General features: G+C 58.5%; 1 protein-coding gene across 8 annotated transcripts in view; it reads left to right on the top strand.

The window, feature by feature from the left end:
• CACNA2D2 (calcium voltage-gated channel auxiliary subunit alpha2delta 2) overlaps positions 1 to 22,022 on the top strand; it is a 140,579-nt gene that overhangs the window by 68,499 nt on the left and 50,058 nt on the right. For all 8 annotated transcript variants that reach the window (XM_025885238.2, XM_073901254.1, XM_073901255.1 and 5 more), the window contains exon 3: positions 3,886 to 4,002. In XM_025885238.2, the coding sequence (XP_025741023.1) occupies positions 3,886 to 4,002 (117 nt within the window). The remainder of the gene's footprint in view (positions 1 to 3,885; positions 4,003 to 22,022) is intronic.

Raw genomic sequence — 22,022 nt, 5'->3', positions numbered from 1 at the left:
CACAACCTGTAGGCCAGCGCCCTGTGCAGTGGCGGGGGCGGGGGGGCTCGGAGGCTGCGCTCCTGTGGGAGCTGTTGGGTTTTTCCAATGAGCTTGCTGGGCCAAGGGCACCGGCGGGCGTGCAGTCCTGCTGCGGTGGCTGAGTGTACCCGGTGCCCGTGCCCCGCACCCGGTGTACCCCTGGCCTGTCTGTTGCATCCAAGCTGGCCCCAGGGACCAGAGCTAGAGGCTGGGGCTCTAGGAGAGCCAGCCCTGGGCATGCTGTCTGCCCTGGGCTCTCCCAGGCTTCCTGCTGGGCCTGTAGGTAGGAAGCACCTCCTCAGACAGCACCAGTGAAGACATGACCTATCTCCCAGGGCGGGACCATCTGCTGAACTCTATCCCTCAGATCTCCCTGGGACACAGGGCCCAGCTCATGGCCCACCCCGGGGGACAGGAGCAGTTGGAACGGGTCCAAGGGAATGTTGAGAGGGGTGAGGCCCTTGGGATAGAAGGAATGAGGGCTGTTTTGTCTCAGGGGCTCTTTTGGGATTGGGGGACAGGCTTGGCTGGTAGCTTGACCAGCCCTTGCAGTTCTAGGATTTAGCCCTCATCTCCCCAGAAACGCCTTCTAGCCCATTTTACTACCTTTGCTCTAGGAAGGATTTAGAAAGGCAGGGAAGGGTGGAAGGGAAGCAGGGACAGCATGAGCAAAAGTGTGGTAGTGGGCATCAGGATGGGCTGGGGACCCAGAAACCTGCAGGGGCATGCCAGGTCAATGGGCTGGAGAGATCTCAAATGCTGGCATCAGGGCCGAACAGAGGGGTATCTTAGAGGGTCCTTGGGACAGGAAGAAAGTGTGGCAGATGGAGCCCCAGACTCCAAGGGGTAGCACAGCTGCAAGCAGAAATACAAGAATCAGACCGAGGTCTAGCTGGTCCCAGAGCTCTGCTCTTGAACATGGAATTGGGCATATGCATTTGCCAAGGGCCCATTACACACAGGCCCCGTACTTGGGGTGAGTGGGAAGAGAACGGGCCTTGGCTATACTGTTATCAGTGGCATCCCTGTGTCTAGGCCCCCCTGTTGTAGCCTCCAGGGCTCAGGCTGAGGTGTTGGAGACAAGGACAGGGTGGCTGGAGAGGGGCTGCCCTGGGAGGCCTGGGAGGAGGGTGGGGCTGGAGGTGGGTCAACCCCAGGAGACCGAAGCTAGCTGCCCAGGAGTGGGAGCCAATGGCTTCGAATCCTTAGTGTGCAGATCCAGCAGGGAGAGTGGAGGCAGGGAGGGACTGTGATTCCTCCTGCAGAATTCTGGTGATCCTCAACAATAGCAGTGGCAAGAATAGCATGGGCACTTTGCAGTTCTCCATCAGCCTGCAAGGTGGGGACTGCTCTTCCCTCGTTTAATCCATCAGACACTGAGGTTCAGAGATGAGGTGACTCTTGGCAGGGTGCCTGCTTTCAAGCCCTTACGCCACCTTTCAGAGCCCTGGGGTATGACCCTGCCACCTGGAGACCCACTCCCTCTGTGGCCCCTGAGCCCTGGCCCAGTCACCATGCCAGTTTGCAAGGGGCACCCTGGACCCAGTGGAAAGGAACTCCTGGGCTCCCGGAGGAGAGTTGTCAGGAGGCTGCTGTGATCAGGGGCTGCCACTGCTATGGACAGCCCTGTTTGGGACACCTGGGAATGACCTTGACCGGGGAGTCAGGTGTGGGAACTTCATCCTCTGACCTGAGAAGCCAGGCAGCTGCGCCCCCTGCTGGTGCAAGTGGGCCAAGGGTGCACTTGGCCAAGGCTTCAGCCAGTGTAGCTGAGATGGGGCCTAAACCCGTGCAGGCCAGCAGCCCATGCTTGGAAAAGGGTGTATTTTTAGCAGCGGCCCATGCTTGGGAAAGGGTGTATTTTTAGCAGCGGCCCATGCTTAGGAAAGGGTGTATTTTTAAAGTCCTGAAACTTGGGGGGCGCAGTCGGTTAAGTGATCGACTCTTGGTTTTAGCTTGGGTTGTGATCTCAGGGTTGTGAGATCAAGCCCCATGTAGGGCTCCTCACTCAGCACACAAAATCATCTCGAGATTCTCTCTCCCTCTGCCCCTCCCGCTCATGCCCTCTAAATAAATAAATAAATAACCAAACAAACAGATAAATCTTTAAGGTTCTGAAACCTGGGAAGGAGAGGTCTGGGAGGATGGAGGACCTGGCTTTGCCACTCAGAGTCATATAGCCTTGACCTGTCCTTTCTTGTTTCTGAGCTTCAGTTTGCCCCAACAGAGGGCACTGGGCTCCAGGCTCCCCACATTTCCCAGTGACCCCCCCGCCCCCAGGCTCAGGCCCCTGCTTGACCTCTGTCTCCATCACCACCTCCCATCTGGGGGCCTCTACCTTAAGGCATGACCCCGGGAGCCCAGGGAGCAGCCTGGCCCTGGTGCCCACTTGGGGCCCCCATCTTCCCTGCCCTGCACCCGGGTCTCGCGCCTCACCCTCTAATCGCCACTGCTCTGTGGGAAGGAGCGAATTCACCACAAATTATTTTGTTCTAAGAGAAGGACAAAAAGAAAAGCTGGGAGGGATGGGGGCGGCAGGAGGAGGAGACTGCCTGAGCCGGCTTTGTGTGGTACTTTAACCCTTGGACTACTGGGCGCAGGCTGGGCGGCAGGGCCAGGGCTCCGGCACACCCGGTCCCCCACCTCCTCCCCCCTCCACTGCTGGAGGCCTTATCTCCCCCACGTCTCGCTGTCACTCTCCCGACCTTATCTCTCCTGCCTGTCTGTCTTTCATCAGCTGCCTCTCCCACCTCCTTATCTCGTCCTCATCACCGCTTCTGTCTCTGTGCATCCCTCCGTGTCTGCACAGCCCGATGGCATGGCCCCACGGTAGCAGTTCAGCGGTGGCATGTGACCTCGGTGAAGGAGTCAGCTTGCAGAACAGACCTCCTGGGGTCATCTGGACGGGCACAGGCGCAGGGTTGTACGATGCACACACTCATGCATATACACACACCCAAGACCCTAGCCTGGAACAAAGAGGCCCACTGAACTCGCTTCTGTGACTTACAAAGAAGCCCTAGACTTCATCTAGAGGCCCTAATCCCACCCCAGCCCCAACACACAGGCACCTGCACGCAGATGGGTGTGTGTTGAGCCATAACACACGCACTCACACATGCAGATGCAGACTGTCAGCTTTACACCCCCACGTGCACGTGTGCGCAGACCCGGTCCCCAGGGAGGAGAGAGGGGCCGATTTGTCTTCCCCACATGCCTTTTTCCCTGGTCGCTGCCCCCATATTCTGTGCCCTGAATGACAGAGGAGCCCCTAGGGGTGCCCAGACTTCCCACTACAGTTTCTGTAAGTGCCCTGGGGCAGCACCAGCACAAAGGGGTATGGATGCCTGAGTCCGTGGGGAGCAGTAGCTAGGTGTTTCTGATGCATGTGTGAGTGTGTCGGTTTGTGTAGTGAGTGTGACAGTGTCTTCGTGTCATCAGGCTTGTGGTATGCAATGTGTGCTTATAGGTTCCATCTGCCCCCACACGCACACCCTGCCTCCTCTCCAGCCCACCCTTCCGCATCTGCTGCTCTCAGCCGCTCCAAACTCGTCAGGGGGGTGTCGCTCATGGCTCCTGGAGGAGGAATCACCCCCCGAATCCAGAGATGGCAGTGGCAAGCCCGTCCCACCAACCACAGCTAGGGCAAGCTGTGGAGTCTATGACTGGAGCCTTCCTTCAAGTTCAGGAGGGCACTGGGCCCAGCCCGCAGACGTCCATGCTCTCGTAGTTGGCCAGAGCCAGAGTTGGGGCGGGGCCACGGGCTGGGCTGTACTGGGCAGAGAGGATATGCAAGGGGGGGGGACTGTGGCATGGGAACGTGAGACCGCCCCGGCTTCACTGCTGGCTTCTGCTTCCTTCTAGATCTACAAGGACAACCGGAATCTGTTTGAGGTGCAGGAGAATGAGCCTCAGAAGTTGGTGGAAAAGGTGGCAGGAGACATTGAGAGCCTGTTGGACAGGAAGGTGCAGGCCCTGAAGGTAGGTGCAGTTGTGCGGTTTGAGGGTGGGCCAGATGGAGGGGCCCTGCACCGCCCGGGCAGCGTCCTGGCCCGGCATGAACACATGTGAATTCAGGCCGGGCCGTCGCTGGAAGGGCAGTGCCCACCTGGATGTGGGCAGCTAGGGCAGGAGCAGATGGTTTTATCGGGGAGGCTCCATCTCGGGTCTTGGGGCCCTTACGTGGGCATGAAGGTGGGGCCCGGGGCAGTCTTGGGGTCCTCTGATTCCTCTTTACAGAGGGTGGACTGCAGCTCTGGTGGGAGGGGGTGTGGAGTGGCCCTGAATGCCCCACAGAGCATGCTGGAGCCCTGTGATGCTAGGGGTGGAAGCCCCTGCTCTGCCCGTGACCTTGAGTGTTTCACTGCCTCTCTCTGAGTCTAGTCTCCCCCTCTAATCTTGGAGAGGTTGTGCCTGTCAGCTCCAGGGCGCTGCCATTCTGTGGGTTGGCAGACCCCGCTAGGCTGCCCTGACTAGTTGTACGAGGCCAGCAGACCCCACCCCAGGGAGTGCAGGTGCGGGGCGTGGGGGTGGGGCTTCTGGAGCTGCAAGGTGCCCTGGGGGCGGTTTGCAGTAAGTGAGGGACAGTGCCCAAGCTGCCCCCAGTTCAGAGGCACAGCAGCCTCGGCCTCAGCCCCAGCCTGTGCCAAAAAGAAGATTCCGGTCAAAAGGAAAGAAGTAGTGACACGCATGACATGGATGGACTTGAAAACATTCTACTAAGTGAAAGAAGCTAGCCACAAAAGATCACCTATTGTGTGATCCCATTTCTGTGAAATGTCCAGAATAGGCAAATCCATAGAAATGGGAAGTACATTAGTGGTTGCCTAGGGCTGGAAGGGAGGGCGGAAGGGTGGGGGATAAGGAACGTCTGCTAATGGGTACAGGGTTCCTTTTAGGGGTGATGAAAATATTCTAAAATTAGATTGTGGTGATGGTTGCACAACTCGAATGTGCTAAAAAAAAAAAAAAACACAACACTGAATTGTATACTTTATGTGGGTAAATTCTGTAGTATGTGCATTGTGTCTCAGTGAAACTAGTTACAACAAAGGATGAGCAAGTCCACACAAGCCGTACCCAGGCTCAGGCCAGGGGCCTGGCTGGGTCAGATCAGGGCAGTCACCCACCACTTCCAGGCCCCAGGAGAGAACTAGGACCCCCCTCCCCAGCAGCTGGGCCCTGCTGTCCCCCTGGGGTCCCCTTCTCATCCTGTGTGACCTGGAATCATAGACTAGGGAGATACTGGCCTCCTGGGACCAGAGGCCCAGAGGCGGTGGACCCTGAGGGCTTCCCACCCAAGTGTGGATCCAGACGACCCAGAGCTGGGCTCAGTCCAGCCCAGCCTGACCTTCAGGATCTCCTGGTCACAGGTGGGGAGACAATTAGAGAAAGGACCTGCCATGGGAAGGAGGCAAAGCCCAGTCTTTAGCTGGGACAGCAGTCCCTGCGGGGTCCAAGAGTGTCTCCCGTGACGGTGAGAAACACTCTGCTGCCCCATCCACCCAGCACATCATGTCCTCCTTGCTTTTCCTAGGACTGGGCCTGACCTGGGTGCTCTCCCCTCCTTTCCTTTCTTTGTCTCTCTCTGTCCCATTCATTCCAGATCCTCATTTGCCCACTACTTCCTTGCTTTGCTCCACTTTACAAAGTGCAGGCCTCCAGCCCTGAGCTTGAGTTGAAACCTTTTGATAAATTTGGGAAGAGGCATCCTTTGGGCCCTCAGGGCCCACCCCAGCTTTAGGAAGAGTCACCTCAGTGAGGGGTGCTGAGTGGTGACAATGACAGATGCCTGACCTGCTCTCCACACGTGGAGCCCCCTGCCCAACCTCTCTGGGCACTACAGCGCTGGGGTCCCTCCCCAAGCTCCTCTCCCCCTACTCCTAGACAACTAATCCACCTTGACAGCTTGGCAGGGAGGGGAGAGCCCAAGGCCTGGGTTCTGATCCCAACCCTCTACCTGCACCCCCCCAGGCCGTACCCCACCCCATGAGGCAGGGCAGATGGCTCTCTCCTTCCCGCCCCCCGCCCCCCCGCATCTGCAGCCTAGCCCATGGCCTGGTCCACCGTTGGCGCCAAATACAAATTACTCTCAACAGAAGAATGATGGAAAGAGCACTCACTGATTGGGCACTCACCACGTGCGTGTCTGCCACAGGCCACTCCCACAGCAGCCGTGTGAGGGAGGCCCACTTCACAGAGGGGAGGGACACTGAGACTCGGGCATGCCTCAGGCCAGGATGTGAACCCAAGTCACTCTGATGCGAGGCCAGGCTCTTGACTCCCCACGTGATTCCCAAGGTAGGCACAGAGCCCACGGCCCTCGCCTTCCCAGCGCCCCTGACCCACAAGCTTCCCCCTGCTGCAGCACCTCTGGCCCTCGGCCCACAGGATGCTTCTTTCCATATCCCCAGAGGAAGCAGAGGACAACCTTCCTTCCCCCTGCCTTGGTCCTAATTGTTCAGGATGAGCTTTGGTCTTAATTACGTTTTAAATTTGCTTTTAATCAAGTTCTGGTCCTTCTCTCCTTTTCCACATTTGTTTGCAGCCTGGGTACGATGTGGGGGGCTGGACCCCTCACTCCCCACTCCATTGTTCCTCTCTCCCTGGACCCCATCCAGTAATCCAATTTAAATCCTCTTGCTCTGGTCTGGAATTTTAATTTGGGGCTTGCAAAGAGGGATCTGAGCAACGCAGGACGGAAGTTCATGGTCTCATTTAATCAGGGACAATCAGATGTTTGTTTCGAGTTTCTCTGAGCTGCACGGTGATTTATGGGGCCAAGAGTCAATCAGGAGTAGGCTAGGTCAGGGGCCTTGCAGCACAGGCAGCCAGCATTCCCAAATCCAGGAAACCTGCTGGGCCTCAGCTTTGGACACACAGAGAGGAGCTGTCTTGTGACTTATACTGCCCAGGGACCCTCTCCAGGGCCCACTTTCTAAGGGTCCTGAGTCCCAGGAGTAGGGAAGGGGAGGTGCCTGAGTTCTTACAGCACAGTGGAGGCAGAGAGGGACCCAAATCAGGACTCTGCTGTGCTCCCTCCTGGGCCCTTGACCCACAGCCCCTCCCTCAGAAAGGTCATTTCTTCCTGGTTGTTGTTCTTCCTCCATGAGTCATCCAGCTCACTAACGGCCTACTGCATGCCCGGCGGTGCTGGGGGGACAGGGAGAGAACAGGCCCTGTGCCTGCCCTCATACAGTACTTGGTCTAGTCCCGTCCCAGGCCTTAGTACCCTCCTCTGTAAAATAGGGACATGAAACCATCCCTGCCTGGTACTTCTGGTCTCACAGCTCCAGGAGCCATCGTTTATAAAGGCCACAAAGAAAAACCAGTGTCCCCAAAGCTTGTGCCACCATCCCTGGCACCTCTGCTGTGTGGCTTAGGGGAGAGGTTGCAGGAAGAGACACGGCCTTGATAAGATGAGGCGTGACCCCAATGCAGGGGGTTCCAGCCTCCTCTCAATGGTGAGGCCATGGCCACTGTGGCTTAGTTGTCTCGGTTCCCAGAGAATGGGAAGCCCAAGGCCAGAGCACTGAGGGACATGCATGTGGCTAGAAGCCTGCTCTTGGGGAGACCGTCTTATCTCCAACTTCAAACAAGCCAGAGGCCGTGGAGAGGCCTGGTTTTGGGGATCCAGGATCTAGAGACCCTGGCCCTTAAGCTCTGGCGTTCCTACATTGCCATGTTCCCCATGCTCCACCTCAGGTACTTCCCGTTGTCCCCAGGGCCAAGACCTTTCCAGATGCTGTGCTTTTGTACCTTTGTCCTCACACAGTGTTTTTAAACCTGCTTGAACATTGGAGTCACTTGAGGAGCTTTTAAATCGTGATGCCCAGGCCCCAACCCAAACCAAATACCTCGGATTCCCCAGGGGTGGGCCTGGGCGCCAATATTTTTCAGTGCTCCTCAGATAATTCTGTGTAGATTCAGAGGTCAGAACATTTCCCTTAAAATGGGCAAAAATAATTCCCTCCCATGGTTATTGGCCTCCTTCTTAGGGCCTGCCAAGTGCCCAGCCTAAGATGAGCCAGAACATTCCAGATCTCTCCAGATCCTCTCTACAAACCAAGGTATCTTATCCCCATTTTACATTTGAGGAAATTGACCCCAGAGAGGTTAAGCCACTGGCCCCGGGTCTCACACCAAACTCAGGCTTTAGATCTGGGCAGTTGGGCTTCAGACCCCACAGACTGCCCCCCGCAGTGCCACCCTCCTCTGTGCAATCACATGGCATTGACTGTCTGCAGGGGGGCAGGACTGAGGGAAGAAGGGATGGGGCTCTGGCCTCCTCTGACAGAGGCTTGCTCTGAGATGACCCAGTGACCTTGGGCAAGTCCCTGCCCCCATAGGTTCTTCCTTGGGCAGTGGAGACAGACACTGAGCACCCCTCCCAGCCCAGCCCCGTGAGGCCCAGATGGATGGGACAGGGGGTGGTGCAGCTGCAGCCTTGGATCTGAGGGGGGGGCTCCAGTGGGCAGTGTTCCCACCCTCCGTTGCCTCTCTGGAGAGCGAGCATCATTTAAAGAGTAGAATTAAAAACCCTTCTGCACACAGCCGCCCTGCTTTTGCTGCTAATGGCCACTTAACCCAATTAAACTGGTGCATTGTTGGGAGTGTGGCCAGGTCTGTTCAGGAACTGGGCTCGGGGCTGGGTGTTCAGAGGAACAGGAGGAATGAGCCAGGGAGGGGGCCGAGGAGTCCCCCTGAGCTATGGGGCGGACCACCCCCTCCCCCGTCAGGAGGGAGCGCATTGCCCCTAGCTCCCGCTCATTTGCTTCTTTCTTTCCAAGACTTCATCGAAGGGAGGGTTCCTCAGTGTCGGCACGACTGACATTTTGATCAGGATGATTCTTTGTGGTGGGGGCTGCTGTGTGCATTGTAGGATGCTGAGCAGCATCCTTGCCCTCTACCCACTAGATGCCGAGAGAACACCACTCCCCGAGCTGTAACAACCAAAAATGTCTCCAAATCTTGCCAAATGTCCCCTGGGGGCAAAGCCCCACCCCACCCCCCAGTTGAGAACCACTGGTCTAATGGGAGAGATGCAGCCGTGGAGAATAGAAGGCCCAGAAGCAGGGGACATGGGGACCTCAGAGAGGTGCAGGTGGAATGGGGTAGCCCCAGCAGGAGGAAGATCCCTTCAGTTTAAGAGGGTAAAAGTGAGCTTGGGGCTGCCTGGAGGAGGCAGCAAGGATTTGGCTGGGCGGGGCAGGGGGGGGATTTGGCGCTGAGACAGCTAGAGGCCGGTTCAGACCTAGATCCACACAGGCACCGATCACTGGGGGTCAGACGAGCAGATCAGCCCTGAAGGGAGAAGGCCTGGAGGAGGCCTGGCCCAGAGTGGGAGCCTCAGAAACATTCATAGAGCAGGTGCAAGGACCGTGGCTCTGCTTTCTGGCTGGAGGTCAGCCGCTGGGATCCGACTCCAGACTGGGGAAGCTCTAGAAGGCACCGTCACGGAGGACAGACAGGGCAGGGGATTCTGTAGCGTGGGCTGCCTCTGCCCACCCCTCTCGGCGCAATTAAAAGGTGTTTATATGGGGCCGGCGGTGGCTTCTGCATTACAAACATTAAGAGATCTTGACCCTTCCATTTTCCCGCTCTTGAAAGGAGGCCCGGGCACGTGGAGCCGATTAGGCGCACGCGTGGGCACCAGGAGCCTGAGCAGCCTGTTCTCCCGGATTGCGAAGTTTACAGCTGATTATTCTCCCCTCACCCAGACCGCGCTGCTCCTTCCTGGCAAGGGGCCCAGAGGAGCCACTGGGGCCCCCACGGATGGGCAGAGCGCTGAAGGAGTGAATGGGCTCCTTGTGTGGGAACCCTTGGGGACCCCCACCTCCCCCGGGGAGGCGGCCAGAGATCCGGCCAGCGAGGAAACAAGGGTGGGGACCCGGGTGGCGGTGAGCACTCAGGAGAGACGAGGCAGCGCGCGGTGACAGAGAGGGACCACTCAGGAACAGGGCTCGGCGGCAGCTCCTCTGAGGAGGTGGCCTGAACGTGTGCAGGAGGGAAGGTGTGAGCTGTTGTGCGCTCCCCACACACACCCACGGGCCCTGGGAGTCAACGTGAGGCTTGGGCGAAGGCACGCTGCTCCCAGCAACTGGTGGACGTATTCGTGGGGACGGCCTCGCCTGTCGGCATCCCCACCAGCTGGCCTCCCCAGAGGCCCCTCAAAGGCCTCCAGGCTCAGCTGGCTTCCCCGGGAACGAAGAGGGAGACGGTGCGGGTAGGGCATGGCCACAGGATCCTCAGGGGAAGCATCGTTCCTCCTTTTCTCCTGCCTGCCCTATAGTTCATGGTGGTCAGATGAGGCCCTGTCGGCCTGTCAGGCCTCAGGAAAGGCTGAGCTGTGTGTTCGGGCTGGGCTTTCCTGGTCCCTGGGATTGCCCTTGTAGAGCAGGCCGCTCTCCTGGCTCCTCCAAGGTATAGGGCCTCGAGAAGAGTCAGAAGAGCTGTGGTCATGCCCCAGCATCTGCTAGCCAAAGGGTCTGGGGGCCTGGGGTGCAACACCCCTGAAGTCCACAGAGTCTGGTGGGTCAGCCTTACACCCACCTGCCCTGCTGCTGAGCTCTCCCTCGTGGCTGCAGGTCAGAGGAAACTAAAGGACCATTGTCAGACCAGGAAGCTCGGCATCCTGTTTGCCCCGACCAGCGTGAACCACCTCCTGTGGGGACACCTTTCCCGAGGCACCCCAGGCCCAGATCTCCCTCCAAGAGGGGGTGTCAGCCTCGCCTGCCCAGTGGCCTTGCTCATGAGGCCAGGTGAATCCCCAGAGCGCTGTTCGGCCTCCCTGTGATTCACCTGCTCACTCAGTCATTCAGCAGACTTGCTCGCTGCCCCGGCCCTACGTGTGGAGCCAGTCTCTACTCACTGTAGAGCAGAATTACCATTTTATAGATGAGGAAACAGAGGCGCAGAGACAGTGCAAGCCCCGGCTGCTGCCTGGCTAAAACAGGGTCACGATTCCCCCTGCTCACCCTGGCTCCTGAGCCTGTGTGCCTGCCCCTCCCAGAGCTCCGGAGGATTGGGAGGAAGCCGAGCCATGCTGGCTGGGGCAAACAGGAAACCCCAGGTTGGGGAAGGAGATGAGGCTCTGCCCATCAGAGGGCAGAGCACAAACAAGGGCCTCCCGGCAAGACCTCGGTTGGGCGACACAGAACAGCTATAGAGGGTCCCTGGGGTGAAGAGGCCCACAAATGCAGGCTGAAAGCCACTGCCCTGAGTTCCCTTCTTGATGCCTCTGCACCCTGACCACCACAGAAGGGGGAATCTGGGCCATGGGGGTGGGGGGTCAGCCAGATGCAGACGCACTGGATTCCACTCCCCGGAGAAGCCTGCACTGAGGGGGGGATCCTCTCCTGCTTCTGCCCACCTCCTTGGGGGTCCTAGCTGGCCATGTGGGGCAGATGCTGGGATTTGGAGGAAAAGGGCCTGTAGATGCCACAGGGACAAACCATTCTAATTCAGGATCAGAGAAGTGAGAAATTTAATTGAGTTTTAATAGCTTCTGGCCCTTTGTTCTGAAATCCTCAAGTACGAGGGCTGGGGGAGGGAGAGTGCATCTAAGGCATGGCGAGCCCGTGGCCCAGCTAGTCCCCGTCCTCTCGGACCCCCGACTTGGAGGAGACCCACAAGCTACACGGTCCTAGTGTGCAGAACAGCTGACATGGGAGGGGCAAGTCTAAGGAGACAGCCTGGAGGTGGTGGCGCTTGAGCTGGTGAAACCTCCAGAGGTGGACAAGGGAAGAAGGAAGGCACCAAGCCCTGGCCTGACAATGAGAGTGAGCGGAAGTGAGTTAGGCTGAGTCCGCTGGAGTGTTGTGAGCTGGGAAGGGAGCCCAGCAGGTGCAGCTTGTGCATCACTGTTTCCACTGGAGGGGAGAGGGGATGGAGAGGTGACGGGGGGCAGGGCTCACCACCTGAGTTCTGATGTGGTAGCTGCACATCTGTAAGCATGGCCCCTTCATAGTGCAGCAGCCCTGGGAGCGGCCAATTACTTATATCACCCCGTTTTCTATAACTTATAATACATAGGGACCCATGCCTCCGCTTTGGCAGTGAGTACCTATGTGGGAAGTGAGCTGGCTCACAGGGCTGCCGGCAGGGAGGGCCTAGTGCCTTAGGCCCAGCACAGGGGCAGCAAGGCCCTCTGAGGTCCCTCAGTAGTCTTTCCAGACACAGCAGAGGGCTGGACTAGCTCCTGATGCCATGGTGACCCTGGGTAGGGTCCCCTGAGGTCTTCCTGTAGGAGGTCAGCTGATCCTGGCTCATTGTGTCGTGAGATACCACGTACCTCAGGAGCCCTTTGCTTCCTTCAGCCTCTATTTACTGTGCTGAGCATCTGCTGTATACAAGCACCATACTAGGTTACCAGGTACAGAGATGGGGCAACAGACCTCTGGGGCCCCTCCCTCAAGGAGTGCAGTCTGCTGAAGGTGACAGTGGTATGACCCATGCCACAAAGTGTGGAGCCAGGGTGGTAAGCCCGTGGACACTGACCAGGCCTAGGGGACCTGGGGTGGGAGTGCGGGGGTTGCTGGAGATGTAGCCAGGCAGATGAAGAGGCTCCAAGTCAGAGGGCACAGCAGAGTACAGCCCAGAGGTAGAGAGGGCACATGCGTTCTTCCTGCCGAGGCTTCTGCATGGTGCGGTGACGGAGAATCTTGCCCAGTGGCTCGGCTCTGCGGAGCATGTGCACAGATGCCGTGAGGTGGGTCCTGAGGCAGAGGCCTGCATGGCTGTGCCCGGGGCAGTCACCATTCCTTGCAGTCTAGTGGAAACCTCACCTAGTGACCACAGCCTGCATAGTCCTGACCCTGCACTGCCCCCAAAAGAACCTCTGGCCATGAGTCCCCCAGAAGGATGCAGCATGGCTCATGACACACACGACCAGGCCCAGAGCAGAAGGTGGCCGAGAATCAGAGGCCACTGCTGTGCAGCAGCCCCCACTCTGCCCTTGAGTAGCACACTGAGCCCTTGGCAAATCTCACTTTCTCTGGGCCTCAGTTTCCCTGCCCGTACCATAGGAACAACAAGCATGGCCTCACAGATCTGTCATGAGAGTTTATGCCCGGGTCTTAGTAATGCCGATTCCAGAAAGGATGCACATGAGATCAACCCCGTGGACAAGACTGGTCTGTGCGCCGCATGGGACCAGCCCTGGACTGTCAGCCTTTGTGCTGACCCTCCCTCCTCTGGATGCCTCGTCAAGGGCCTGTCCCTAGCTTCCACTTCTGGGGACCACACTGTCCAAGCTGCTTAACGCTTCCTGCCTCCTGGCACAGGCCTTGGGTCCCTTGTTTGAGAGGCTGGTCACGGTTGTCAGGCCCTTTGTTCCAGCCTTCCTGTGTTTGCCCACTCTGTGCCTCGGCGAATGGGAGTCGAAGCATGTTTGCTGGGTCAACACCAGCTGGAGCCGAGGGGATGAGGCCCTATCCACCAGCTGCCCAGGTGCCTTGGGTTCAGCCCCCTCCTTGGGTGGTTGGGGTTGGTGGGCAAGAGGGCAGCTCCCCACCTATGACCCACCCGTTCACCCACGGGACTGCGGGGCCTCGGCTGGGCAGGTATGGGGAACCAGCCAGGGCAGCCCCGGGCAGGGAGCTGGACTAAGAGGGACCAGTGCAGTCTGCCCTGGGCTTAACTCGGGAAATTCCCAGCAAAGACAGCCTTCAGGCATCTGAAGGCCAAGTTCGGGGCTTTCCCACCCTCTATGCAGAATTTCTCCCAGGCCCAGCTCCACCCCTCCCGTCCCCCTTTGTGTTCCTCGTCATCGGATCCGGCAGCAGTCAGGCAAATGGACAGATGGATAGACAGGCACGGAGACAGGGCCAGGGCAGGGGATTGAGAAGAGTCCACCTGGCAGGACTGTGAAGCGTTTTGTCTGAGCTGAGACTTGGCCAGCTCTTAGACACGTATGTGCTCTGTGGTTATCACCGTTACAAGGCAGGGACGTGGGCCACAGGGAAGAGCCCCGACACTTGACCTCACTTTGCGCTTTCCCAAAAGGGTCCCAGTTCCGCGGAAGCACAGAGCAGTAGTGCTAAAGCTGAGGCTGGAGGGAAGGAGGGGGTTGGCCTCTCAGAAGGTGGGGAAGAGCATTCTGAGAAAGAGGACAGCGTGGAGGGGCCCTGTGGGTAGGGGTGGTGCTCAGGCAGAGTCCTGTAAGGGTGCTGGGTTAGAATGGGAGGGGGAGCAGGTTGAACCCTCCAAGTTCTGGTTGGGGTAGGGGCATGGGTGAAGGTGGCACTTACGGGGACAGGGGGCTTTGGACAGGAGTAGGCTGTGGAATGAGAAGGCTAAACCTCCAGGAACCAATGGGGATTGTCAGCAAGCCGGCAGCACTTCCTGCCTGCCCCCACCTTCCTTCCTCAGGTGTTTGCTGACCCCTCCGCAGAGGGCAGCCAGGTGAGGGTGGTGTGCTGCAGTGGTGTGCAGTGCTCACGCTCTTAGGGGGTACGAGGAGTGGGCTTACCCCAGACCCACTCACACCGTAGTGTCCCTGGGCAAGTTTAGCATCAGTACACATTCCTGCCTGGAGTCCTGAGGGGCTCTAAGGTCTTCTGAGCTTGCATCTTGGACCTTTGACTCTGGTCACTGGGGGCCTCGGGGCCCTGCTACGGGCTGGTTTTTAGACATGGGCTTTGGTGGGGGGGGGCGTCCCAGAGCATCTTCCTGTGCACCTATAGTACCAAGGGCCGAAGAATTAGAGAGTAGGCCCCGTGGGGTGGGAGGAGCAGCCTGGGCCAAAGTGCCCCCACATCTCTCGGCAGAGAGGGTCCTGACCCCAAGGGCCAGCAGAGGAGTCATGGGCATTTAAACAGAGAAAATGGACCTATCCGTGCTCTGCCCACAGCAGGGACAGCCCAGTTTGTGACAGCTACAGCTGAACTGTCCTCCGTCTCGGCTGTTCATGCACGGGACCCCCGCCCCAAGGGCAGCCCTGACCCCGAGATACGAGCTTGCAGGGGATGGGGTGTGGGGGAGGTGGGGAAGAGTGAGACCGTTCTTCCTTCTCCTGGGCACTTGTGTGTATGAATCCCTCGGTGGTGTCAAGACATGGGCACGTGTGTCCTCATGTGCAGGCACACACCTACATGTTTCTCTGCACTTGTGGCTCTCCCGTGGCCCAGGACTGAGCTGCGTGACTGTGGCCTGAGTGACAGGGCTGTGGCCCCACCATCTTCCAGGGATGGCAGTGACCTTTCCCCATTACCCACGTGCCTACCTGTGCCTCCTTTTATCATATATTCTGCTAATCTCATCTCCTTGTGTGACTGCCGTGTAATTAGCTCATTTTGCAAAATATTGCATATGTCTCATCCCCTCCTCCCCCCGCCCTCCCCCCCCCCCCCCCCGCCTCTTCCTTTTCCCAGGAAAGGGTAGGCGGGGATGGGGTTGAGGAAGATTACTAGGGATGAGTCTATCTTACAGGCCGGCCCTGACCAGCCCCCCGCTCACACACGGGGCCCCCCCACACACACACGTGCTGATACATGCACAGGCCCCCCAAACACACATCCTGGCCCCAGGGCCTGGTGAGCAGACGGAGGTCAGTGGGCTGAGGGTGTCCATGCCCTCCGTCAGGAAGAAGGGATGGTGCAGGGCTGACTGAGCCCTGCTCTGGAAGCACCCTATGCATACCTGCTCACACGCAGGGACTGCTCAGGCCCAAGCTGCACTGAGACTAATGAGCTACTAAGCGGAGTTGCCCCTGGTCGGCATGTGTATGGCAGGCAGGCTGGGGGGGAGGGGGTGGACTGCGGAATGCCTCCGCTCGTAGGCGTGGCCATGCATAGATGGGCTGAACCAGGTGTGCAGCCAGGACCTGGTTTAGAGGCATCCCAGTGGTCCTCATTATCACCTGTCTGCCACCACCCATTGGACAAGGTGCCACAACGGTTAGGCTGCCTTGGCCCCCCACACCATCCCACCCCCCGCCCCAACCAGGGTCTGGTGTAGCTGTGAGGTGGGGGCTGCTTGGGACAGTGACTGTGGACCGGGCAGATATGGAGCCCCCCAGTAGGGTCACCTGTGGCCCAGGCCTTGGCCCTGACCAAGTGTGACAGCCCCAGCCAGGGGCACCAGGAACGTCTGCCTCTGGCAGTGGGGCCGGGCAGAAGGGACAGCGCGGGACTTTGAGCTGTTTTAGCCTCAGAGATTGGTGCTGCTCCCATCCAGCCATCACTGCCGAGCCCCCGCCCCCACCTCCCCCACCCATTCCCCAGATGGGAGACCAGGGGCTGCCGGGGCCTCCTCTGCACGGAGAGCCCTCGGTGGCTCCGAGCCGGCTGCGGCCGTGACCCCGGGCAGCTGCAAGGATTGGGCTCGAGCCCTCGGCTGGCGTGGCCTACTTTCTCTCGACCCCCCCCCCGACTGCCCCCACTGTCTCCCCACCTTCTCTTGCTTCAACTCCCTCAGGACGTGAATTCTCTTAAACTTTTAATTAAAAACATCCTCCTTTCTCCCCCCAAGATTTGCTTCCCTGTGATTTTCCTCTTAGAAGGAGAAATGGGGAGAAGGGGACTGCAGGCCAGAAGTGGCGGTCAGGCCTTCCCAAGCCTCCCTAGGGAACCCGAGGGAGCTAGAGCTTGGCCTGGAAGAGGCTTCGGGCTGCCCCCCAGCCCTGTATCATCCTCGCTGGCTTCCTGCCTGTCGAGGGAGGCATTTCTGAAGGCTCCAGCCCTGGGTGCCGCTGCCAGATTTGAGGAATGGGCCAGCCGAGGGCCTGCACACACTCCCACCATGCCCTGTGTGCTCACTCAGGATTTCCACAGCACGTGCCCATTTCCACTGAGTGCAAGGGGCCCTGCCTTCCTGGGTGAGTGCTGTCTGCTCCAGCGGCCTCAGGGTCACACCCAAGTCCGTGGATCACAGCTTGGAGAAATGTTCCCAGGGTTACTCGTCAGGCACGATGCAGCCCAGGGTTGGTGTCATGGGCCTCGAGGTCACCGACTAGGTCACAGGTATTTCACATGTACAATTCCCAACTCAGCTCAGGGGCACAAGGTCGGGTTCGGCCTCACAAGATCGTGGCCCTGGGAATGCTGGGGACACAGGTCCTTGATGCCAGGAAAACAGAGCAGCCTCTCTAATTATGGGGCTGGAGGGGGCTGGCCCACTGCCCTTCCCCCAAGCAGTGACACATTCGCCTATCCCTGACTCCGGAGGGAAATGCCGCCGTGTCCTCAGGTTCCCGTTCCAGAGTTGGAGCCCACCAGATGTCTGGAAGTACTTCCTTGTGTCAGACCATGATCCCTCTTGCTGAAGTCTAAGCCTTGGTTCCAACTCTAGAGAATTTTGGCACACGCTTCCATGCCCATAAGCCCTCCTGTGGCCCAGGAGACAGGAATGGAGTTCCCCCCCACCCCGCCCGCCCCCATGTTCCTGTCTCTTCCTCCATTCCTCTACAGGCTGAGTACCTTCATCTGAAGGCTTCCAGGCGCAGCCCGGGAAGCCCCCCACAAACTCAGACTCATCCAGGCATATCCCCTTGTCCCATTCTGAGATGCCCCCACCACAGGTTGTACCTCTCCCATCCCTAAGGGCCAGGCCCCCTGCAAGCCCCCAGAGGCTCAGGACTCAAGACTGCAGTCAGGCCTGAGCCCAGGGGAAGAACAGACACATCACCAGCAGAGCCTGCGTCTCCATGGGGCCCAGCCCCTTACCCCTTGCCTTGTTCTCCCTGTCCAGCCTGCAGCATGGACAGGGGACACGGCTGACCCTCATGGGAGCATCAGGATGCCCCATAGAAGGGGATGCAATGGGGACATGAGCCCCAAGGGGCTAGAACGGAGGTTCCCCCACCACTCACCTCCTGGGCTGCCCTTAGCACCCCTCCTGACACACTGCATGTGTCCCGCTCCGCAGGCCTGGAAGCCACCCTGCCTGGCCCTGGAAGCACTCAGGGAGACATCCCCGCAGAGGCTGGTGGGCTGTGCCGGGATTTGGCTGAGGAATTGGCCAGGAGGAGGGGCAGGCCAGGCCAGATAGGACCACAGCACAAACCAAGGTATGAAGAGGCCAAGGGCAGGGGCTGGCTTGAGGTAGAGGCCGTGCACGGCCAAGGAGGTGGGAATGGCAGTGGGAGGCCTTGAGCACCCAGCACAGGTATTTAGACCCCTGGCATTGGAAGCCCTGGCCACCTCTTGAGTAAGGCAGGGATATTCCTTTTACAACATACATTGAGCACCTACTTGCCAGTGCCTGTGTGGTGGCCTGGCCCTGCCGCCAGGCAGCGCCCACTGCCACTGCAGATGCTCCGTGGTTCTGGGGGTGTCACAGTGGTGGTGATCATAGTGGGGGAGCCTGGGCCTTCCACACAGGCCAAGGGTGCAGCCTCCTCCGATAGGAGCAGAAGTATGGTCCCGCCTCTCACGGCGCTGCCCTCTCCTCTGGGCTCGCTCTTCGTTCTGCCACGGGGCCCATTGGTTTCCAAAGCTTATATAGGCAGGGGTGGGGGACTCTTCCTCCCACCGCAGCACATCTCGGTGCTCCCCGAACCCCATCCTGTCAGCCTCCACCAATCCCTTCATTTCCCAAGTACACACCGAATGTCAGGCTGCTTGCTGAGGACTCCAGTGACAGAAGCAGACGTGGTCCTGCCTTCTGGGACCTTGTGGTCCAGATGGGAGGCAGAGGGCAGACAGGTAATGTGAGCGTGTGTAATGGGGTGTCAGAGGGGTGTCAGAAGACAGTCCCACCAGGGAGGCAAGGAGCGTGAGTCGGCACCCACACACACACACACATCCCCAAGTGCAAACTCAGAGCCTGAGCAGGGCTGAAGGCAGTGAGAAGGTATCGGCTCAAGATCAAGCCCCATCCCCCGACCTGGGACACAGCTTCCTGAGCATCTGTGGGGTCATCTTCCCACAGCCCAGCCCCCTGGCTCCTGCCAGGAAGCTGAGGAAACAGGAGCCTCCCCTAGACAGCAGACACACGCCTGTGCCCCAAACACTGCCTCCAGGCAGGTGGTGAGAGATGCACGGTCAGCCCAGCCGGCATCTTCCTGGGTTGCCCAGCACCAGGCCACCCTCAGCAGCTGCTGGTGTCAGCAAAGGGGAACCCCAACAGCCCTTTAGAATTCCCAGGAATGGTGATGGGGCCCACCTGAGACCAAAACACAAGTGGAGTATGTGTCTGTTCGTGGGAGGCTGTCAGTATGGCTGGGATGCGCCCAGTATGCATGGCAGGGATGGTGCTGGATGGATATGCATGCCTGTGTGTATGGCTAAGGGGCAGGCCAGGGCTCTCCGTGATGGGGCCTGCATGCACGGGTGTATGTGGGAGACACGTGGGGTGTGTGCTGGAAGAGTCTGAAGAGCTGGGGCTGGGAAGGGGGGAGTGCTCTACCACCTCAGGGTTCCTGCTGCCCAGCATGGCCCATCTCACTCACAGGCCTTCATGCAGCCACAGACATGCATATGTGTAAAGGCCGTGTGCTCCCAGCCCATCCCCCACTCTGCAACCACAGCCCCACGCCCACGCCCACGCACCCCCCACAAATGGCTACAGACAGACATGCACGCATACCTGCAGGTAATTCCCGTGCGTGTGTGCAGCCCGGCCTGTGCTCACGCAGATGAGTGCACCTGTGTGTCCCAGGTAGACACCCCTGCCTGGAAACCCCTTGTCACAGCTGTCTTCATCCCTCTGTCCATTCACTGCACCACTGCACCTAGAGGAGGATATCTCTGTTTTACAGACCGGCAAGTTGAGGTGCAGAAAGGAAAAGGGCCAAGACTGCTGGATGGCTCCAGCTGGGGCCCAAGCCTCCTGGGATCCCATCTAAGTTTGACACAGCCCCACAGCTGGTGTCGTGGTCTCCCCAATGCTCCTCTGCAGAGCCTGTAGGGTCCAGGATGGAGGCATGGTGTTTTCAGAGCACCCTCTTCCCGTCTGCTGTCTCCTTGGCAGGGGCTCCCTGAAGCCCCCAGTGGAGCATCTGAGCTCACAGTCATAGTTTGAGAAGAAGCATTGCGCCAAGCCTCGTGCAGGAAAGTGTCCTGCAGAAGCAATAAAGGCCTCCACCAGGCCTCTACCAGCACCCCAGCGCTCCCAGCTCTGGGAATCTGTTTTCCTGGGAATCTGTCCTCCGCTCCCCATCCCTCCGGCCCTGTCTCCTGTCTTCCTGCCCCTCCACAACCCTCTTCTCTCCAAGGCTGTTCCCCAGTTTATCTCAACAGCTCCTGACATTCCCAACTGGAAAGCTCTCAGAGGTAGGCCATGCTCTCAGCCCCCACTGCAGACCCAGGTCTGGCCCAAGAGTGGACGCAGGAGGAATCAGGCCCTGCTGTGACCTCAAGAGAACCTGGTCCAGGGTGGCTAGCTTTGTCAACCAACCTGGTGCCTTCATGGTAATCACAGCTGTTCGAGGCCAGACAGGAAGAAGCTCAGCACTGAGTACAACTGAGCTGGACACTAAGAAGCAGGAAACAATTGTGCAGGCAGAGCAGGGAGGAGAACAGCATTCCAAGCAGAGGGAATGTTCTGTGCAAAAGCACGGAGGTATGAGCTTGTGGCCTGATAGTCAGACATTTAATCGAGCCCCTGTCTCGTGCATGTGAGCGTCTGTGCAACCAGACATTCATTCATTCATTTGTTTATTCAGCAAATAGTTACCAAGAGCTGGGCACTAGGGCCACTGGGATGGAAAAAAACAGCATTGTGCCTGCCTCAGAAAGTGCACAGTCTGCTGGGAAATCATGTGACAGAGCAGTGAAGTCTTTGATGAGGGCACATAGGTCCTGGGAGAACCCTGAGGAGGGGTATGATGGAAGACATATGGGCATTTGGAGAACCCTAAAGAGGACACCTTATGGAGGAACACAGGCCACTGTTAGAACCCCAGGGAGGGGCCTGGCCAGGACTGGGGCTCAGTCATCAGTATTTTTTTTTTTTTATTTATCAGAATTTGATACCCAGTCTCCAGAGGCCCTCATAGCTGGGAAGGCCCTTGGCAATCCAGGTCTATATCTTTCATTGTATAGACAGTAAATCTGGGCCCTAGGCGCAAAACTCAAGTCTCTAGGGCTCCTGTTTCAAGAATGTAGTTGTGAAAAAAAAGAAAAGAAAAGAAAAAGAGCATAGTTGTATTGGATAAAGCAAGGATTGCACGTAGCCAGACCGAAACCTGGACTCACACAGGACCCAGTCCTCTCTGCACAGCACCTCCAGCAGCCCAGACGTGGAATTGCAGGCCCAGGAGGCTGTTTGGGGAGGGGCAGAGCGAGCCCTCCCTGGGCTCCCTCAGATGGGGGCCTGTGTCCTTCTCAGGCCAGCAAGAACAGCTGGGGTCTTAGGCATTTCACTGAGCCTGTTTCCCACTACAAACCAGCAACATGATTCCTAGCCTGCTACCACACTGGGCAGTTGTGAAGATAGGGAGTGCTGGCTCCCATGACTGGAGCTCCCAGGAAGGACTTTCCACGGGGCGGGGGGGGGGGGGGGGGGGGGGGCGGGGGGGGTACATAGGGCCGCCCACCAGTGCAGCAGCAGGGCCAATGGCTGACTTCCTCTCTTCCTCAGTGGCTCTCAAGCCATCCGTCACTTATAAATTCTCTTCATTTCTAAGTAAAATGATTTGTTAATTTGAGTGAGTGATCACCACTCGTCCGAGCCCCTTTGCAGGCCCGGGAACAGCTTGTGGGCTCCCGGAGCCCCGTGCCGCCAGCCTGGCACAGACTTGGAGGGGTTGTTTTCGATTTAAATGTGAATTGAATGAGGAGAAAAATGTTTCTCTTGGCAATTCCATAGGAGCTCGCTCTTCTGACAGATGTTGGAGTTTATTATCCCATCGGGCCAGCGTTTCATCGAGCAGAATTGCTAATTATTTCAGAGGCCCGGACACAGCCGAGGAGAGGAGGGAGGTGGCGGGCGCGGTTTGGGGCGGCATCTGTCGATGCTGAGCCCGGCCCGCCACCTCTCTCCTCGTCACCTAGGATCTGCAGATATTTGGGGGCAGGGGGTGCCCTGGAGGAGGCAGCAGGGCCTGTTCTTGCCAAGTG

This window comes from Callorhinus ursinus, unplaced genomic scaffold, assembly GCF_003265705.2.
Source record: "Callorhinus ursinus isolate GAN/ISIS: 27379988/994484 unplaced genomic scaffold, GSC_fseal_2.0 scaffold15, whole genome shotgun sequence".
NCBI lineage: Eukaryota > Metazoa > Chordata > Mammalia > Carnivora > Otariidae > Callorhinus > Callorhinus ursinus.
The sequence above is the reverse complement of the archived record's forward strand: the minus strand, read 5'-3'. Positions and strand labels throughout refer to the sequence as shown.